Raw genomic sequence first — 22321 nt, forward strand, 5'->3', positions numbered from 1 at the left:
TAATCATAGTGACAAATAGTTTTAACACAAACTGTAGGAAGGAATTACAAGGAAACATATGCCCTTGAGAAAAATCATCTTATTTCTTAATTTAAAGCACAAATTTCCAGCTGGGAAACATTGCTATTATAAATACTCTAGTTAGCTCATCCTCTTTAAAGGAGGTTGTTTTTAGAAAAGAAAATGCCTTATCCTATCACATCTTTATGTCTGGTTTGAATTTTTAAAATTATTATTTTTTAAGATTTTATTTATTTATTTGACAGAGAGAGAGAGACAGCCAGCAAGAGAGGGAACACAAGCAGGGGGAGTGGGAGAGGAAGAAATAGGCTCCCAGCAGAGGAGCCTGATGTGGGGCTTGGTCCCAGGACTCTGGGATCACACCCTGAGCCGAAGGCAGATGCTTAACAACTGAGCCACCCAGGCGCCACTGGTTTGAATTTTTAAAACAAAAATTTGCTTAAAGACTAAAAATGATAGATTCATACAAATTACCATCATGCACAGAAAGACAAAATATATCTACAATAACGTATAAAAATTTGAGCACAACTGGGTCTAGTATTAAAGAGTTAAATCTGAATTACTTTGGAGATTTGCCTTGGATAAGTTATTATGCACAATTTCATCATATATACAACAGTGTTGATATTTACACCCAATTAAGATTATAACTCAGATGTTTATAATTACTTCTGTCATAATACACAGGGTTAAAAAAAACTGGTATAAAAACTTTTCTAATAATTTACATATCAAAAACAATTTGGAATAAAACTAGGGATAAAAAGAAAAAGTCATGATAGTGTGGATAATTTAACAGCAAACAGTGCAGAAATGAACACGAATTTTTAAGTGCCTATTTTTTTCTAATTTTATTACTTTTTAAAAAAATGGCTCAGATAAGAAACTTAAAATACCCAGTAAAACAAGTATGAGGATTCATTTTGTGAGATGTATTGCAGAGGAAAAGAATGGGCAAATAATTTAAAGATATTTATTGATTCAGACTTTCCAGAAATTTTTTTTCAAATCACCAAAAGCCAATACTTCTCTCTGCTCTCACTGCCATGCCATTTGTTTCCACCCCAAATAAGGAAGTAACACATACTTTTATAACTAATCAGTTTGTGACAGCTATGATTCTCAAATGCTTTTTTAAACGTACAAGTAAGGTCAAAGTTGCAAACCATATGGAGCGATTAAAAAACCTGACTCGGCAAAGCCTTACACTAACTGACACAACAACCTTTCGGCTGGATTTGGCCTTTTCAGGCTACAGATAACTTTGCTCAAGAGCCCTGTACCTATCGGAGGCTCTCATCGATGCTCTTAACACCACAAGCACGGGTACTAAGGCCCACGGCCACCATCGACAGCTCGGCACAGACAGGAGACCCGCTGATTCCGTGTTACTCCTTAACAGATTTCTCTTCTCCGCTCTCTTCATCAGCTTCCTCTTTTTCCTTGTAAGAATCCTGGCTGTTCGTATCAATAAAATGATTTTCTTCCCCATTCTCTCTTTCTTCTATTTTTTCTTCATCAAAGCTGGAGGAAGAAATTTATCAATCTTTCAAAGGAAAAATGATTTGGTTTAAAGGTCAACAAACCTTTGGCAATGTATGCCATCAAGAAGTCTTCCTTCCTCAAGTGTATGAGCTCCAAATTATCAAGAAAACTCTATGAAACTGCCAATTGGGAACTAATATATTTCAAACTTTGGCTCTTTAAACTTAATTTGAAAGCATCTTATTATTTTCATCATTTATGTCAGTCAGAAATTTAAATTATTCTGCTTTAAAAGCAAGATACTTCATTACCATGCAATATTTTGAATGTGTCAAGTGTTAAAATATCAATGTTTTACAATAGTTTACATGTATTTTGTTAGAATAAAAGATCTTTTAAAAATATAGGACATAATTTTATGCTTTCTGGCAGGTAAGAATTTTTTCAAAGGTAAATAATTTAGACATCTTATATATGTTACCTTTCGTTATCTTCAATGAAACTCTTCATCTCTTGATTGCTGAAGTACTCAATTATTTTTCCACTTTGGCCTTTCTTTGAAACAAACTCATCAGATAGTCCTAGTGCTTTTAGGGTTTTAGAATAATGCTTTTCTGCTGCCATTCTTGCATTTTTCTACAGGAAAGACAAACCTTTTTAGAGGAGAGCAAAAGACTTCAAATTTCCATTAAAAATATATGGATTAAAAGCTCCAGTGAAAATTAAATCCCATAATCACAGTTGGCTGACAGTATGCAGACCTTCTGACCAGCAATCCCACCCTCAGGCATATACCCAGAGAAGCTCCTCCATATACGTCCCAGAAGACCTGTACCAAAACCCTCGGGACAGTACTGTTTGTAACAGCCCCAAACTGGAGACAACCCAAAAATCTCTCAACAGTAGGACGGATAAATAGTGGTATATTCATACAACGGAGTAAAATAAAGCAATGACAATGAATGAACTCTAGTTGTACATGACAATATGGATGGATCTCATGAACACAATACTAAGCAAAAGAAGCAACACACAAGAGAATACATAGAGTATGTATGATTCATTTACATAAAGTCCCCAAACGGGCAAAACTAAACTGTACTGTGTAGGGATAGGTACAAAGGATAGTAAGACTGCAAAACACAAACAACAATTATAGCAAAAACAAGGAAATGCTAATCTCAAAAATTAGAATGGTGGTTACCTCTAGGGGAGTGGGAGAGGGTTTTGATGTGGGAAGGGCACATAGGGTTTCTGGGGTGCTGGCAATGTTCTGTTTGCTAACCTAGGTAGTAGCCACATGAGTTTTGACCTATTCTTTACACTCTTACCTGTTTTATATACTTTTTTAAAATACACTTTTATGACTGTTCAAGACTATCTGGAAAAACCAGGAAGAAAGTAAGTTTGTGATAGTTGTCAGAGGGTTCTTTTATGTACCACTGTAATTTTTATTCTTTACTTGCCATATCTCTAATCTATCAAGGATGATAAAATCATCACTGTTGTTACCTCTACTCTGGAGGAATCAACAGATACAGAAAAAAGAACAAGAATTTAGAACTGGGTTCAAATCTCCAGAAAGTTGTTTCCTGGCTTTGGGACCTGTGGAATTGTGATGACCCTCTCACACCTGAAGCAAGTCAGAAGTCATCAGTTCCTGAGACCACAGGCTTTCCAGGGTCACAGGATAACTGGGGTTCACACTAGTGCCTCAGCTTTGGTCCCCTTTTACCTCTTATGAGTGTAAGGCCAAGAATTGCCATCTGGACCTTCAACTAAAGCAAGGTGACTAGGAATGGGCCAGTTCCAGTGCACCAATGGCACCCCATATTGGAAAGGGTGTGGGAGAGCACCCAGTCTCACCCCCCAAATTTAACAAACAAGGAAACCAAAACACTCCTTCCACCACCACTAAGGTCAAGCAGTTTGCTTAAGGTCACAAGGATAGTGAGTGGTAGAACCAGGTCTCTTGACCATTTCCTGGGTCTTTTCCACTCCACCATGCAGCTTTCTCTAAGTAGCAGTGCTCATCCCAGAGTTCGAAGGTAGCTTAAACCTGACTTCAGCAATGCAGCTGTCAGATATTTATCTGCCTAGAGTGACTCCAGCATAATGAGGGACCAGAGCATCTAGTGTTCCACGGCAGAAACCAAAATAGCAAAGACTGATTACAATGGATAAACTGTCACCAGTGATTTCCTGATGATCTGGAAAACTGAAAATGCACTCAAACTGTTGCTAAAATGCACCCACTATGAATAACAATTTTTAGAAAAGTTAATAGAAGTGCATCCAGAGGAGCGCCTGGGTGGCTCAGTCAGTTAAGTGTCTGCCTTCAGCTCAGATCGTGATCCCAGGGTACTGGGATTGAGTCCGACATCAGGCTCCCTGCTCAGCAGGGAATCTGCTTCTCCCTCTCCCCTTCTCCCCTGCTCTGTGTTCTCTCTCTCTCAAATAAATAAATAAATAAATAAATAAATAAATAAAATCTTTAAAAAAAAATGTATCGAGGCTATGAACACCAACACACAAGCCTTGAGGAACTGAAAGTCATGGCAAAGTGAGAAGATAAGAATTATGCCCCAAACACTGTAAAGAAACCCCAAACCTAACTCTAAATGCATTAAGAACAGTATATGCTGATGTAAGCAAATTAAATATAAAAGAGATTAAAATGATACCAAAGTCAGGCTCATAAGTCTTCATTTGATTTTGGTTTAGAATTTGGAATCTACTCAATTAGTAAGCCCTGTGATTTCCAAGAAACAGGACAACATGGTTTGTTCTGTCCCAGATCATAGGCTTACTCTGCTAGAGAATAACTCAACAACAGCAAGATCACAATTAACACTAATAAATGGATAATGCACAAAGTTGTGAGTGAATTTATTAAATAATAGCTGTTAATTAGCAGCAATAGTTACAGCAAAACAGACTGCAAGAAAAAACTGCACTAATTTATGTTAACAAAACCAAAGCAATGGTGAGTCACTGCCAGTCACTCTATATATAGAATTAATTACCTTTTACTATTTTATATCAAGGTGAATAGTATATAATTATTCCTAATTGAAATAAATATTTCCTCCTTGCATTTCACCATGCAAAGAATTGCACAGACTATGAGATCAAAGGAACAATTAAAATAACCATATGGGGGCACCTGGGTGGCTCAGTGGGTTAAGCATCTGACTTTGGCTCAGGTCATGATCCCAGGGTCCTGAGATCGAGCCCTGCCATCGGACTCCTCGCTCAGCGGGGAGCCTGCTTCTCCCTCTCCCTCTGTCTACCGCTTCCCTTGCTTGTGTTCTCTCTTGACAAATAAAATCTTTGAAATAAAATAACTGTATGATTATTTTATTTTACTATCAAAGATTGCAAAAAAAAATTAGTGTTGCTTCTTCAGGAAACCAAAATAACATGCAATGATGAAAATTTGTCTACAATCAGTGCCCTCGTTTGAAGGGGGAAAATACTTATTTTCCATAACCATAAGTTTCATTTATAGTACTTCTTCCACTTACTTAATTACTGCATACTTCTTTTGTTAACAAGTCCTCACGGGAGGTAGCGTTGTATATATGGAGAGAGAAAAGTCTTTTCGGACAAAAAGGTACCGGAATATGTGAGGGCCAGAAGCGGCAGAAATAGAACCAGCTGTGAAACTGACCTATGCTTTCGACATTTAACATTTCTCTATGGCTTTAATCTCACACACGCTACTTATTTTGCCTCACATTCTCTGGTGCTCAGAAGCAGCGGGAATTCACAGCACGGCACAACTGCTTACTCAGGCTGAGAGCATTGCTAACAACAGGTCAGGGCGGCGCTCTCACCCCCCTCCCCCAGCTAATCCAAGAAAAAAAGCAAGAGGTCATTATCTGGCTAACTGATCCTAACAGTTTTGGTTCAACAAATGTTTATTAACATCTCCTCTGTGCCAGACGTTATTCTAGGTGCGAGGTGCTGGGAATACAAAGATTTGACCACGACCTTTAAAACAAACTAGCTAGAAGGGAAGAGAGATCCCGAAACAGCTAATTCCCACGCACTGTAGCAGGAGCGAAGACAGAGGCATGCAGAGGGTAAAAAACACCGGAAAGGGCACCCGATCCTACCTGGGAAACAATGCAAGAAGTGATTTAATACGGACTTTAAAGATTAGGAGGAAAAACAAGAAGAGGCTCTAAGAGTGTTCAGCAACAGCATGAATAAAGATTTCAAGTTTGAAACTAGTAGTCTGGTATGGTCTCAAAGTAAAGGGTGTCCATGGTGAGGGAGTGGGGGCAGTGCTGTGGTTGATGAATTTGGTTTAGTATTTAGAATCTACTCAATTAGAGGTTAACAGGGATCAGAGTATAGGGAGTTCTATACACTATGCTGAGACTCATGGAGGTATTTTCTGGGAGAAAGCAGGACAGTATTAGTCTTAAGTGTTCAGAAGCAGACGGATTTGGGTCCAATCCTAGTTAAATTACTGACTGACTATAAAACTTACTAGTTACTTACCTTCTTTGAACTTCAGTTTTTTCCTCTGTAATACAGGAATACCCACTTTGTAGTCCTGTTTGAAGAAGTCAGTGACAAGACCTCTTGATACCATTCATTGAAAATGAGAACGAGTAGAATCAGTGAAAATGCATGACTGTCACTGTTACCAGAGGTTATTTACTACCTATCCAGGGTTAATGTTTTGGCAAGGGAACGGGAATGGTAAGCTGAAAATATAATGGGTGGCTTTGCAAAAAGCAAGGCCAGAAAACAGTCAAACCATTACAATAACTCAGGAGATAATAGAGGGTTCACGTAGCATTTCACCATCAGGAATGGAGAAAGGCAGATCCAAAAATTATTTAGGAAGAAAACTTGTCAGGTCTCTCAGTGACAGCTGAAAGGGGGAGTAAAAATGGTTCCCAGCCACCAAAATTGTGGCCCAACAAAAATAGGAAGTTAAAGAGGAAGGCAAGATGAATGTGTGGGAAATCTGTGTAGATAAAACCACCGACAAAAAGATATAACAATCTGCAGTTGGGATTTGGAAATAACTACTTTGAGCTAAAAGTCAATCACTTTCCACTAGGTAATACAGAATTTTTCTGTATTTTTCCCTCTAAAGTTGAAACTGAGATATTAAAAAAGAAATCCACCCCTTAAGATGAAAAGTATTACATAAAATTATATCCAAATCTGTAAGTAGAGGGTTCCCATAACTCTGAGAGATTGAATATGTAAATTCACCTATAATACATGTCCCTGTCCTCAGTGCATCATCGAGAAGGGTGGTCCTGTAATGCTGCCAGGAAGCTCCAAATGCAACAGCTTGAAATTCACAACACAGCACCTGTAACCTCCAGTGATTCTATTATTAAGCTATGTCACCCATAAGAACACCTCCCTTGTGAGTACAAAGGAGAAGATGATGCGAAATGGATATCTCTCAGGGGAAGACTGTAAAACCGACTATAAATTTAGTAAAATCAGGACTCACCATCCATAGGATCAAATTATTTTCCCAATGAAAAGGAAGTCCTTTCAGTAATTGTAGGTAAGAATGAAAATTATAGACTCACTTAAAAAAAAAAAAACGATCAACAAAATGAAAAGGCAAGCTACTGAATGGAGAAAATATTTGCAAATGATATATCTGATAAGGGGTTAATATCCAAAATATATAAAGAACTCATACAAGTCAATAGCAAAAAACCAAATAATCCAATTTAAAATGGGCAAAGGATCTGAATATACATTTTTCCAAAGAAGATATTCAAATGGCCAACAGGTACATGAAAAGGTCCTCAACATCACTAATCATCAGGCAACTGCAAATCAAAACCACAATGAGGTATCGCCTCACACCTGTTAGAATGGCTAGGATCCAAAAGACAAGAGATAACAAATGCTTTGCTAGTGAGGATGTGGAGAAAAGGGAGCCCTTGTGCACTGCTGGTAAGAATTAGTACCACCGCTATGGAAAACAGTATGGAGGTCCCTCAAAAAGTTAAAAACAGAAATACGATACAATCCAGCAATACTCAACTTCTGGGTATTTTTCTGAAGGAAAGAAAATCGCTATGTTGAAGAGATATTTGTACCCTCACATTCACTGAAGCATTATTTATAATAGCCAAGATGTGGAAACAAGGTAAGTATCTGTCAAAAGATGAATGGGTAAAGAAAATGTGGCATGTGTGCAAAGGAATACTATTCAGCCATTAAAAAGGAAGTCCTGTCATAGGCAACAATATGGATAGACCTTGAGGACTTTATGCTAAGTGAAATAAGTCAGACAGAGGAAGACAAATGTTATCGATCTCACTTATATGTGGCATCTAAAAACAAAAACAAAACAAACTCATAGAAAAACAGTCAGATATGTGGTTACCAGGGGCTAGATGAAGGTGGTCAAAGGTATAAACCTCTAATTATAAAATAAATAGGTACTGGGAATGTAATGTACAACATGATGACTGTAGTTGATACCAAGGTATGGCACATTTGGAAGTTGCTAAGAGAGAAAATCCTAAAACTTTAGATTTTAGTTAAGTCCTAAAAGTTTGGTATCTATATGAGGTGTGGGTTATTAACTAAACTTACGGTAGTAATCGTTTTGCCATATATGTATGTCAAGTCACATGTTGTACATCTTAAATTTACACAGTGCTCTAAGTCAGTTATATCTCAATGAAACTGAAAAAAAAACTGGCAGAAATAAATCTGATTCCATTAGCATTGCGTTTCATTTTTTAATTCTTTAAAGACTTCCAAATCATATCACGAAGACTCACCTTAATATACGGCTAAGTTGGTACTAAAAAAAAAAAAAAAAAAAAAAAAAAAAAAAAAAAAAAAAAAAGCCCAGCCACGAAAAGCAGGTTGTGAAACTATTACTTTGACTGTGACTGCCTTAGCAGCATGTTCTTTATCAAGCTGACACGTCTCCTCAACAAGATCTGATGTTCAGATTTAAGCAGAAACTTACTTGACTGATTTGATGAAGCTGTCACAAAACCAGTAATATGTCTCAATAAACTATATAAGAAAAATGGTCTGTAAGTTAGGAGCTAGAGATGTTAAAAAAAAAAAAAAAGCTGACTGTAGCTCTTAAATTCCAACAAACACAACCTGAGCAACTCTTTCAAATAGTAGCGGCCTGTGTTTTAATTTTTCTTCTCTTTCTTCTAGTTCTCGTCGGTATTCTCTCATCCTTTCCTTTTCACTCTTTCTAAAATCAAATAAAAGGAATGGAATTTTAAAAAGAAATAGTAACTTACACATATAACATTTAGCTTAGATGATAAATCAGGAATTAAATTATGAGCACGGCTTACAGTTTACCATAATTCCTTTCCTAGACTGGTAAATGTCTATGGAGTGCAGAATAAAAACCCTAGGTGGTGAAAGCACACATTTTACATCTTGGGAACAGTCTGGATATTCTGATATTTCTGAAATTTTCAAGACATAATATATTAAATATGCTTTAAACTGGCTTGAAGAGATGAACAGATGCCCTCTTAACTCAATTTTAAGTGCAGAAAACCAAGAAAATTCAGTCCAAATTAGGTATCTTCTCTTTAAGGAATTTCTTCCGAAAACCAAGACCTTGCTCTTCTTTTTCTCCCAAAACAAGATCTCCTATAGGTTGGTGGCAAAGGTAATTAAATGGGAGCAGGTCAGGGGAAAATAGGGAGTAAAGGAATAGGACATATGGAGGAAAAGGAACCAAAATACATAAATTCATAGTAAATGTACTTACTATTTGCACAAGATCTTATAATGAATAAAATACTCTATTTCCTTTCTGTAAAACATACTAACTCTACTAAGGTAATAAGATTTCATGGATTAGAGAAAATAATTGTACTATAGAATGGTAATTATGCTTAATTATACACAAAATTGGTATTATGAAAAATTCAGTTTACGTTCTTAGGGTGAACAGTATATTTCTAAAAATTTTTGCTCAAGTTCATCAAATTAAGCTCCATCACTGAATTACACTGATATACATTATAAGGAATATAAACATAATATACATTATAAAGGAATATAATTATTATTATAAATAGTATGTATTTAAAAAGGAACACTCATAATTAAAAGCAAATATAGGTTTGGGGGGTACTTATAAATCAGATTAAAAATTAATAAACCGTATAACTTACCGAGCTTTGGGGGTGATATTTTCCTACTTAAACATGAACATTTTTACATAAAAATGTTCCTCTGGAACACTGGTTTTCAAACTTTATACTGCAGAATTCCAGTGTTCTGTGAAGGGGTTCTGCAAATATTTTTATTTATTTATATTATATTTATATTAGAACTGCAATGAAATGCAACACACAGCACTAAACACACACGTGTTAATTGACACATCACATAATTGGTGTTAATTAACATCAAAGTGTTCATTTGTGATATCAGATTTCATGCAGACCTTAGAACAAAGCTCTTTGAAAGATCTATTTATTAAAGAATATTCTGTGATTACATGGCGAACTATTAAAAAAGAGTTTTATCTGTATGAATCAGGATTTTTCTATGTTAACTATACTGGAATTAAAATAAAAAACTTTAAAAAAAAGATTTTTCTCAATATTGTACTGTGCAATCAAAAATAGTATAAATAAGGGGCCCTTGCCTGGCTCAGTCGGTAAAGCATAGAACTCTTGGTCTCAGGTCGTGTCACATTCAGGCCCCACATTGGGCATGGAGCTTACTCAAAAAAAAAATATATATAAAGAAAAAGAAAAGATTAGATACTGACATAAGGTCACAACTATTAACTATGGCCACGCTAGTAAACGTTTCTGTTCATCAACATGGCATTATGGTCCTCACCATGAGGTGACGTGAGTGAGTGTTAATATGTATGTGTGTGGACGCTGAGTCTAAGTGGGAGCAACTTGAATCCAGAAACTAAAATATGAATTAATCTGTTCCTATTTTGTATCCGCTGATTAAAAAAGAAAGTTTGAAAACCAGTGATCTGGAGGTTCAGGATTCTTTTTTGATACCTGAGAGATATGACTCTGGATTTTGACATGTGAGCTAAACTTTGATGTGAGTCATAAGCCTTAGCCCGGATTGTCAGGAGTTTCTGCAATTCTTTCAGTCTTTGCTTCTGCTTAGTTAGGATCCGATTTCTCTCTTCTTCCAACATTTTCTTTTCCTCAAGTGATCTCCTGAGGGCAACAAACTAAGGCTTAATTCCCTTTAAGCCAACGAGAAGGTTGTGTAGCAAAGATTTAACACAGGAAAATTCAAATGTTGAAAAAAGGCGACCTTTTGAGAAGGCTCTGACTTGCGAAACTGGAAATCAACAGGCTGATTAATCTTTTCTATCCCCGAAGATTCATAAAAAGGAAAATACATTCATTTCTTAGGAGAACACCCTCTGGGAAAATGCTCTATCTTATATAGTAAAATATATGACCAAATATAATTTCTTCGTATTTTCAAATTGACCGACATCAAATCATCAGAGCTACAAACACTACTTTAGCAGCCATGCGTCAGCTGGTACTACACCCTAGTCATTTACCTCGTGGCTTGTTCTCTTCCTCTGGAAGCTACCGTGGGCATCGGAGGGTGGCAGTTACAAGGCACAGGCTTTGCACTTGCACTTCTAACTGCTGGCTTGTGCCTTGGAGACAGACTGGGCCGTGTTTCTTTCAAATGTTCTTCATTGGCTGCAATGTCTGCCACAATTTTCTCTCTTTTAGTGGATGTATTGGAGGCCGCATGAAGATCAGATGGTTTATGGCCGGTGAGGAATTTTAAACACTTCTGTTCTGAGAGGTGTTTCTGGTATCTCCGAGGATGGTCTTCAAAATCAGCAGTCTGGCATCTAAACTTGTGTTTACACTCCAGCTTTTCAGCCTGTTCAGGACACTTGAGCTTCCTCGGAGCACTTGTGTGACCTGACCTACAAGGCAGAGGGGATGAATTCTGTAAAAGCTCTCGGGCTCTCAGCTGGGTCATAATGTCTCTGTACAGCTCTTCTTTTAACTTTTCATTGGAGGTTGAGCCATAAGTAGATCGGGGTATAGGTCTGGCCTTAAATCGATTTGTTTTCTTTTTAGACTTACACAAGTCTCTCAGCTGCTTTTCCCGGATTGCTTGCTTCTGTTCCTCCCTTGCAATAAACTTAAATGGCTTTTGTGAGGCCAAAAGAGCTTCTTTGGTTTTTTCCTTCAAACATCTCCTGCGTTCTTCATTTTGCTTGAGTATGTCATGATAAAGGGGGAGAAAGACGAATGCAGGAACCGGATTGGCTCGGAATTTTTTCTTACATTCTGATTCCTCTTCTTGTTTTTTGAGCAGTTGGCGTACCGTTTCAGTGTCTGATTTAGATTTCATGTTCTCTTCTTTTTTCCTCTGTTCCCGGATCATCATTTGAAAAGGCTCAGGTACTGTAATCTTTGGCACCCATTCTCTTGGTTTCTTCTTTGTTTTTTCAACTGCTGGGAATTTAGCATCTTTACACTGAATATAATCTTCAACAGAAAAGTTTGTCCACATGTTGTTGATGAGCTCTTTAGCATAGCTCATCGCCCTCTTTTTCTCAGGATACTCTTTTTCTGAGTTGGGCAACTCATCTTCAGAGGAAGACATAATCAAGGAGGAAGAATGCCCTAAATCAGGCTCTGAAAATGATGTCATTAACGAGACAGGGTGATAGGAGTTCTTTTCTGAATCAGACCTAAATGAGAAGAATAATTAAGTTACATTATCAGTTGCATGTGACCAAATATAAAAATTAAGAACTATAAGATCAAGGTATAATCAGAAGATAGGAACTGGACAGAGAGGCCTTATAATTATCATTTTTATTTAGAATAGAGCTAAGAGACGCCTATAAAAAATCTAATTCAATTCCCTCATTTCACAGGGGAACCTGAGACAGCAGAGCTCCTTGTGGCTAACCTCTATTAAATTCTCCACATGTTTTCCAGAGTCACCATCTTAAAACATACATCTAGTCATGTCACTCCCCTTCCTGAAACTTTTCTATTATATCCCATTGTAACAAAGTCTAGATTATAAAGTCCTTCAAGACTAGCCCCTTTCTGGGGTGTCTGGCTGGCTCAGTCGGTTAAGTGTCTGCCTTCAGCTCAGGTCATGATCCCAGGATCCTTGGATCAAGCCCCACATCAGGCTCCTTGCTCAGTGGGGAGTCCGCTTCTCCCTCTCCCTCTGCCTCTCCCCCTGGCTTGTGCTCTCTCTTGCTCATTCTCTCTCTTTCTCAAATAAATAAATAAATCTTAAAAAAAAAAAAAAAAAAAAAAAGACTAGCCCCTGTCTACCTTTCCTGTTTCACCTCTTGCCTTTCTCTACCTCCAGTTACCAATCTTAAGTCATATCCAACCACATGAAGTTCCTCACACACACCATGATTTCTCATGCCACTATGCCTCTGCACACATGGTTTGTGTTACCTGGAAGCCCACTCCTTGCTTCCTGCATCTGCTACAGCTACTCCTCCTTTAATACTGGACTTGGATATGATAGTTCCATAGAAAATTCCTGCCTGCATCCCTGTACCAAAACCATGACATGATCAGTTGTTTCTTCCTGTCTCCATAACATTGTTACATCATGTTGTATCACAATTTTTGGTTCTCAGCTAGTCTTTGAGCTCCTTAAGGGCATCTTGATTTTTGACCCCTCAGTGCCCAAGCAACTTCTGGCACACAGGAGATGCACAATTAGCACTGACTAACTGGCTAAGTTAAGGGACCTGTCTCAAGTTTCAAAACAAGAGAGTTCATAGCAGAAATGGGTCCAGAAATTATAGACTACTTTGAAAACCTGAATCAGATTTATGTCTTAGTCCTGAACTCTGTGTGTGTGTGTGTGTATACACACATATACATATATATGTGTGTGTATTATTTATTTATTTATTTATTTATTTATTTTTTTGAGTAACAGAAGTGGGAAAGTTTATCAAAGCAAAAAGTACACTCTTGGGGCGCCTGGGTAGTGCAGTCGTTAGGTGGCTGCCTTCGGCTCAGGGCGTGATCCTGGCGTTCTGGGATCGAGTCCCACATCGGGCTCCTCCTCTGGGAGCCTGCTTCTTCCTCTCCCACTCCCCCTGCTTGTGTTCCCTCTCTCGCTGGCTGTCTCTCTCTCTCTGTCAAATAAATAAATAAAATCTCAATAAAGAAAAAAAGTATACTCTTGAGTTACAAGAGCAGAAGCACTCAAGACAGAGAGCTATACCTGTACTTTATATTTTTAATGAGTTCATGTTTTGTTGTTGTTGTTGTTTTGTTTTATAAGCAGGCTCCATGCTAAGCATGGAGCCCAACACAGGGCTTGAACTCACAACCCTCAGATCAAGACCTGAGTTGAAATCAAGGGTAGGATGCTTAACTGACTGAGCCACTCAGGTGCCCCCGAGCTCATGTTAATCCACATAATGTAAAGGGTTTTTAAAATTAAATTTTAATATTTATCATTTAAAAATGGCCTAGACTAGGGGCGCCTGGCTGGCTCAGTTGGAAGAACATGCAACTCTTGATTTTGGGTTGTAAGTTCAAGTCCCACATTACATGTAGAGACTATTTAAAAATAAAATCTTTAAAAAAATAAAAAATAAAAATAAAAATGGCCCAGACTGAATATTTGATACATATCTACAGTTCTATGAGTGACAGGTCAGAGAGAAAAGACTAAATACCACCAATGACTCTCAAAACAAGCAGCCATTGGTGGATAAGCTATTACACATTTCAAATAAAATTCAACCTCTGTATATCATTAAAAGCACAAAGGATAGTCAAGAGAAAATATTCCGAAATAGTTTTGTTCCGCACTTTTAAGTATACATTTTACGGCCCACAAATAACGTTATGTACAAACTCACCTGGAAGAGACACTAGAAACTTCTTCCCTGATGATCACTGGCTGAACTTCTTTTAAATTTAATTTATTCTGGTACATCTTCTCTAACTTTGCCATAGTTTCCAAGTGGGCAGCTTTCAGTTTTTCTAGTTTCCTAAAATACTCTTCATTAGAGTGGTATATATCAGAGAAGTTCACAAAGTCCTCATCACTTATACGTGTTTGTTCATCCACCTCAGAAATGCTGCTGTTAAAATCAGCCTGGTAGGAGGAAAAAAACCTGTTATATGGTGTTTAGAACTGAAAGACAAATTAAGCTGACACCAATTCCCAATGCTGCTTCTTTTTTTTTTTTTTTTTTTAAAGATTTTATTTCTTTATTCGACAGAGATAGAGACAGCCAGTGAGAGAGGGAACACAAGCAGGGGGAGTGGGAGAGGAAGAAGCAGGCTCATAGTGAAGGAGCCCGATGTGGGGCTCGATCCCGTAACGCCGGGATCACGCCCTGAGCCGAAGACAGACGCTTTAACCGCTATGCCACCCAGGCGCCCCCAATGCTGCTTCTTAAAGCGTACACTTAATTAGGTTATACATTACTTGTAGGCTACATACATGTACATTTTCCCCTAATGACATTTTGTTAAGAATAAGAGATGGGGGTGGGGGGTGCCTGGGTAGCACAGTCGTTAAGCGTCTGCCTTCGGCTCAGGGCGTGATCCCAGCGTTCTGGGATCGAGCCCCACATCAGGCTCCTCTGCTGGGAGCCTCCTTCTTCCTCTCCACTCTCCCTGCTTGTGTTCCCTCTCTTGCTGGCTGTCTCAATGTCAAATCAATAAATAAAATCTTAAAAAAAAAAAAAAAAAGAATAAGAGATGGGGCACCTGGGTGGGTCAGTCGGTTGAGTGTCTGACTCTTGATTTTGGCTCTGGTCATGATCTTGGGGTCGTGGGATTGGGCCCTGAGTCAGGGAATCTATTTGAGATTCTCTCTCTCCCTTTGCCCCTCCCCACCTTTCTCTAAAATAAATGAATGAATCTTAAGAAAAAAAAAAGAAAAAGAAAGAAAGAAACTAAGAAAGAAAGAAAAAAAGAAAAGAAAGAGCGAGAGAGAGAGAGACATCAAGTTGCCAGGAAAGAAATGCTATTTAATTCATTTTATATAGGATGGTTAAATTCCCAGATCATGTACTAACCCATTAACTAGAACAGGGTAGAACCAAACCACCCTTTATAAAGAACCTCCTTCTGAGTTGTAAGTTTTAACGGAGATGAAGAAAAACAGTTCTTCCTGCTGCAAACCAGCCAGACACAGCCCAACGCCCTCCCCTAGCTGGGCTCCTGCAGTGTGGGCCCCAAGGATGTGCCACTGAAGAAAAGACAGGGAAAGAGAGAAGTCAGGGAAATGGGAGAATGGGGACAGGGGAATGGAGGGAACAAATTTCTCATTGGCTCACCAAGGAGCCAGGGAGAAGGCCTCCCAGATGCCTCAGGAGGGAACAGGAGGGTGTGGGAGGGGGTAGGAGGACCCATCAGAACAGCCATTTCTGTGGGCAACAGCTCCCATGGGTGACAGAGTCTTCAGAGGTGACAAGAGAACAAGAGTAGTACAGTATAGTAACTACACACAGTGCAGCTATGCTATTGACAGGTCATGCCTAGAAGGGTCTATCTTCCTCCCTCACTCCTTTCGTATACCTTTCAATGTTCTTTTTTTTTTCTTTTAAGATTTTATTTATTTGACAGAGAGAGAGAGAGCGTGCACATGAGCAAGCACAAACAGGGGGGATGGCAGGCAGTGGGAGAAGCAGGCTTCCTGCTAAGCAGGGTGCCTGATGCAGGGCTCGATCCCAGCACCCTGGGATCATGACCTGAGCCGAAGGCAGATGCTTAAACGACTGAGCCACCCAGGCGCCCCCTTTCAACGTTCTTTAACTGAAACAACTAAGGAGATAAAATCCCATTTTCTCTATAAATAAAAATTTTTTAAATATTTTCTCAGTTGAGAAACAGTTGAAATTATTTGTGAGGCTATGCATAAAGGGCTGCTGACCATGGTTTTAAATTTAACCTACTGCCTGAGATAGACTCAAAATGAAAAAAGCATATTTGCCATAGAAAATTATAGACACATATCTGATAAGACACTAGAAAACAAAATTGAGTAGCTTCTCCCAACAGGAAGATTCATAACATCAATTGTATACAGATAGTTACAGGTATGGTGTTTTGTTTGTTGTTGTTGTTGTTTTTTAATGGACTAAAAACAGTGCACAAGGGGCCAGTGTTACACCACCTGGGGTAACTTAAAGAAAGCAAATGGGGGCGCCTGGGTGGCAGGGGCGCCTGGGTGGCACAGCGGTTAAGCGTCTGCCTTCGGCTCAGGGCGTGATCCTGGCGTTATGGGATCGAGCCCCACATCAGGCTCTTCCGCTATGAGCCTGCTTCTTCCCTCTCCCATCCCCCTGCTTCTGTTCCCTCTCTCGCTGGCTGTCTCTATCTCTGTTGAATAAATAAATAAAATCTTTTAAAAAAAAAAAAAAGAAAGCAAATGAAGGAAAACAAGTTTTCCTCAAAAGAACTCATATGCAGAAATTTATTACCAACAAATTTATGACTCAGAGAATTGCTTTATATATGTCCTACAATTCAAGTAAGAGAATTTTGATATCTTCTGCTGTTTCTGTATGTGCTCACCATTACTTTCTTAGCTGTGGGGATGAGAACTTTGTTAACTTCCCCAGTCATTAAATATTTAGAGACATCCAGCACTCAGCTGGCTCCTGAAAGATACAAATCAGATAAAAACTCCACCTTCCAGAAGCTTCCAGCTAGTGTAGCAGAGGACATGTAAATAAATCAATAACAGACTTTGAATGAGACAGAACTCCCGACCCCTGCCCACAAGCTGCTCCCAGCTGAACAGGGAGACAAATGAGTGACCGCGTATGTCAAGATATAAGACACCATGAGAACTCCTAGAAAGAATGCCTAACTCTGACTAGGGAGAAAGAAGACAGAGAACTTACAGAGGTGAGTCAGACTGGAGACATAAGGATGGTTGAGGACAGTGTGCCAAATCAAGGAAGCAGTGAAAAACAAAGAAATCGGAGGCACTACTAGCAGGTAGTGTGATCTTAAGGAAATTGAGGCTCAGAGAAGTTAGGTGACCTGCCTGCAGTCACACAGCTCGTAAGTAGCAGAGCTGGTATTCAATCCCAAATCTGTTAGGCTCCAAAGGCACACCGCACTCTTCCTGAAGGCAAGAGGGGTTTTTTAGCTACAAGTGGAAGCAACAGGCATTATGTGCTCAGAGAGAGGTAGTCTGAGTGGCAGTGGGGAACAGGATATGTGGAACCCAGAGGAGGGTGGGAAACAAGGTGAAAAAGGTAAGTCAAGAGCCCCAGCCAAGAGACCAGGTGGCCAGGCCATAGCCACCAGGAGCCTTGAAGAATGTGAGCAGAGGAGTGACATAGTAATGCTCAGAAGGAGTCTTTAGTTTATTTATTCATTTGAGAGAGAAAGACAGAGAGAGCACAAGCAGGGGGAGAGGCAGAGGGAGAAACAGACTCCTTGCTGAACCAGGAGCCTGACACGGGGCTTGATCCCAGGACCTGGAGATCATAACCTGAGCGGACGCCCAACCATCTTGGCCACCCAGGCACCCCAGAAGGAGTCTTCTTGTAGCAAGTAGGAGCGAGTGAAGGAAGCTAAGTTTGGCAGTAGTTAATGGGCTATTGCAAAGGTCTGAGTTAGAGATATTAAGGGTAAAATAAAGGGAGCAATGCCAGGGACAAAAGAGAGGAGGCTGCCTTGGGAGATTTAGGAGGCTGAAGTGTCAACTTGATAATGACCTGGGTTGTGGGCAAGAAAGTAAAAAGATTTCTGTTTGGAGTGCTGTCTGTCTAGGTAGATGGTGGTGCTGCCATTCATCGATACAGGGAATACAGTAGAAAAGAGTGTTTTAGGGAAAGGAAACTAATCTGACTAATCTGTCTCAGACATACTGAGTTTGAGGGGATAGTAGGGCAGCCAGATGTCCAGGAAACCAGGGCGGGTGGAATATATGTGGAGAGCTGGTAATAAGGGTGGGCTGGAGAGGGAGATATGGCAGGCAGCAGTGCACACAAAAGTGACAGGTACAGCTTTAGATGTGGATAAGGTTGCCTAGGGAGAATGAAGCACTGAGAGATGAAAACCTGAGGATGGAAATGCTGGCATACACCAACATTTAAATAAGCAGGGTAAGGAGGACTGATATGAAGGAGAAAGCGGTCATGAGAGATACAAAGACCAAGTGATAACAGTATTCAAACAAAAGGAATTTTGATTTGGTTTGAGTTTGGAAGATAAAGGAAGGCTTCCTGGAGGAGGTGATATTTGAGATGAGTCAAACCATGGAAGAATCTGGGGGGTCAGAGAGAGTATAGGGGGAAAAAGGAAAAGGGTACTCAAACTTCCAGATGAAGCTAAATGACATTAGTAAAAGCAGCAGAGGTGGACAATATGGTGGGGAGCAAGGTGCACAAAGTTGCAGGATAAGAGGAGAGCAAAATGCATAAAGCAATTTTGGGGAGCAAGCAGGAAGTGGTTCCCATTTCTCATCTAACTACTGGCTCCCAACCACTCACTGGTTACCTGGTTTCAGCTTCCTTATAACCATTCAATAAGAAACACCTGTATGGAAGTTAAATCACTTTTCAGTTTGGAGTGTTGTCATGCCTTGGGAGAAAGATTACAGGCATGGAGTTAGAATTCTCATTCAAGCCTAGGTTCTGCACTTCTTAGCCATGTGACATGGGCACTTACCTTCTGAACATCAATATAGTGACATATAAAGTAGGTGTGCGGGTGTTAAACTATTGTCTCTTGGCTCCAATGCCACCCTTCAATACCCTGCTATGTGATGCTGGGGATGGGATTCTGCAGTGTTTCTGCTTTGCCAGCTGTTCTCCACTAGACTCTGCCAAAAGTAAGACTAGAGGGAAACTGCCAGGCTGGAAAAGGAAGGGACTTTTATTCTTTCCTGCTAGTTCTCTGTCTGCTTGAGCCTCCCCAGCAATGGTTCTTCCCCTGGGCAGCAGCAGTTCACTCTAGTAGCAGCACCTGATTCCAGTTTGCAGTTTTTCCAGTGCTTACAGAATCAGCAAAATCACCTCGGGACCTTTGCACCTGCTGTTCCCTCTCCCTGAAAGCTCTTCCTCCAGATATTTGCATGGCCCACTTGCTCACTCCTTCAGGTCTTAATGAAATGTCATCTTCTCAACAAGATCTTCACTGACTACCCTATTTGAAATTACAACCTCTCCCCCCACTCATTGTCAGCCTCCCTTTTCTGCTTTATTTTTTTCATAAGTACTCACCACCAACTGACATTCTACATAACTTGACTTGTGTATTGTATGCCTGTCCCTACAAAAAAGCAAGCACCACAAAGACAAGGATTTTGTCTTTGTTCATGGCTGTGTTCCCAGTGCCTAGAAAGTTCTTGGCCAATGGCAAGTACTCAAGAAATATTTGTTGGACGAATGAATATAAACTAAAAAAAATATTAAGTTTCCACAGGGAAAAGAAGATAGGTATTTCCTCAAGGAAGACTGAATCTTTTGAAGAAATACTGGCTGCCCTAAAGAGCTATATTCTACTCAGTATTGAGGAAAGGGCTCATTTTCCAAAAACTACAATTAAAACCAGGAGGATATTCCAAAGAACTGTTTTTGGCAAAAGCATCTGTATGCTCGTCATTCATTCTTTCAGAACGTCCCTTAAAAGAAGGCCTTAGAACAATCATTTTCACAAAAAGGATAGAATGTATTTGGACCTGGAAAAACTGCTTGAAAAGTTCTAGAAGCATGAGTAGCTTTTGACAAGATGGTGCAGGTCTCACAAACTTTACTTAGGTGCTGACTTTTGCCCACTATCCATTCCATTTCAGCTTAATACTTTTAATTTTTTAGATAAACTGATCTCACAGTGTTTTATCTAAAACAGGTGAATGGTTAATAAGCAACTTCCAATTCTAATGTCATCTTTATCTCCACACAGAAGAAAATATTTAGTAAATCAAATAATGTAGGCCAAAGACATTATTTTCCAAGAACCTAAAATAGCATGCTTTCCCTTTAAATGTTCAGCTTTCTATGGAATGTTGTACATGTAGCCACCAGATTAGAGGATAATCTTCCCTAGATTGGCTTGACCCATTTAGATAATGACTCCTAGCACATGTTGCTTCATTAGTAACCAGCACTCACAATTATTTGTGTTCTAGTCTATCTGGTATCATCTGCAGTTCCGGAATTTTTATTTAAAAACTTCTTTGCATTGAAAAGATTTCTAAGGAATAAGGTAGATATACATATACTAACATGGATAAACCCCCAATAAATAGACAAAATGCAAGCTGCAGAACAATATGTATATAGAAAATGTGACCATATATTACAATATCATATACACAGGAAACAGAAAAAAGCCCAGGACTATATATTGCTTTCAAAACAGTGGCTAACCAATGGGGGGAGTCAGATTTTCTTTTTTGTGGGAGAAGTGTTAAAAGGGCCTGTGTCTTATTTGTAGCATTTGAAATTTTTTAAGATTTTATTTTTAAGTAATCTCTACACCCAAACTGTGCTCAAACTCACAACCCCAAGAGTCACATGCTCTACTGACTGAGCCAGCCAGGAGCCCTTGTAGCATTTGAAATTTTAAAAGGAGAATGTGTTCATAGGTTATTTCCATAATTAAAATGTAACTTAAAAAAATAAAATGAGGGGCACCTGGGGGCTCAGCAGGTTAAGCGTTTGACTCTAGGTCTCAGCTCAGGTCTTGATCTCAGGGTCCCGAGTTCAAGCCCACTTTGCGTGTGGAGCCTACTTAAAAATAAAAAAGTAAAATTAAATTAAAAAATAAAAGAAAATAAATAAAAAGAATGTTTTGTGAATATTAATACTAAATTAAAAACTGAACAATATCTGGGGTGCCTGGTTGGCTCAGTCGATGGAGTGTCTGACTCTTGATTTTGGCTCAGGTCCTGATCTCAGGGTTGTGAGATCGAGCCCCGTGCCGGACTCCCAGCTCAGTGCAGAGTTGGCCTCAAATTCTTTCTCTCCCTCTCCCTCTGCCCCTTCCACTATCTCTCTCAGATGAATAAATCTTTAAAAAAAAAGGGATCTGCCACCCCCCCAAAAAACCCGAACAATTTCTTTTTTTAAAAGATTTTATTTGAGAGAGAGAGAGCACAAACCGGCAGAGGGGCAGAGGGAGAGGGAGAAAGACTCCCCACTGAGCAGGGAGCTCAACACAGAGCTCCATTCCACTGAGCTAAGGCAGACGCTTAACTGCTGAGCCACCCAGGTGCCCCCAAACTGAACAATTTCTAATGGACACTTGGTCTGCCTAGCACTTCCCCTTCCTTCCTTCTGAAAGGTGGCTCTCACTTTCCCCAGCTCTTCTACCTGCTCCCACGGACTCAGGCCCCAACTTCCCATGAGAACTCTTCTATTTCTTTAAGAAAACAAACCATCAGAAGGAAGTTCATTCATCTTCCCATCTACAAAACTGCCCACTTTTACACCCCTTTTCTCCTTTCCTCCTGTTTCAGAGATGAAATATCCTTTTTCATAGCAGCATTTAACCCTTTTCCTCATCACTAAAACCAATGAATGGGAAACTTACACCCCTTGTGATAACCCTTCTACCATCGTAGTTGGTCCTTAATCTCTTTTGTTCCCTTTTTCCCTACCTGACTATTAAGCGCTAGGTTCTTCTCCTTTTTTTTTTTTTAAGATTGATTTATTTATTTTAGAGAGAGTGTGAGCGTGAGCGGTGGAGAGGAGCAGAGAGAGAAGGAGAGAATCTCAGGCAGACTCCCTGCTGAGTGTGGAGCTGGAGGGAAGGGGAGGGCTCTACCTCACAATCCTGAGATCACGACCTGACCTGAGCTGAAACCAAGACTC

General features: G+C 39.5%; 1 protein-coding gene across 3 annotated transcripts in view; it reads right to left on the bottom strand.

The window, feature by feature from the left end:
- Positions 1 to 848: 848 nt before the first annotated feature.
- The window catches only part of FAM161A (FAM161 centrosomal protein A), a 26325-nt gene continuing 4852 nt past the window's right edge, over positions 849 to 22321 (bottom strand). The window contains exons 2-7 of one of the 3 annotated variants that reach the window (XM_034659197.1): positions 14390 to 14628; positions 11060 to 12220; positions 10533 to 10700; positions 8635 to 8734; positions 1991 to 2145; positions 849 to 1548 (exon numbers count right to left, since the gene is read on the bottom strand). In XM_034659197.1, coding sequence (XP_034515088.1) covers positions 1413 to 1548; positions 1991 to 2145; positions 8635 to 8734; positions 10533 to 10700; positions 11060 to 12220; positions 14390 to 14628 — 1959 coding nt within the window. In that variant the 3' untranslated portion in view covers positions 849 to 1412. The other 2 variants (XM_034659198.1, XM_034659199.1) reach the window with 2 other exon arrangements.

This window comes from Ailuropoda melanoleuca, chromosome 4 (assembly GCF_002007445.2).
Source record: "Ailuropoda melanoleuca isolate Jingjing chromosome 4, ASM200744v2, whole genome shotgun sequence".
Taxonomy (NCBI): Eukaryota; Metazoa; Chordata; class Mammalia; order Carnivora; family Ursidae; genus Ailuropoda; species Ailuropoda melanoleuca.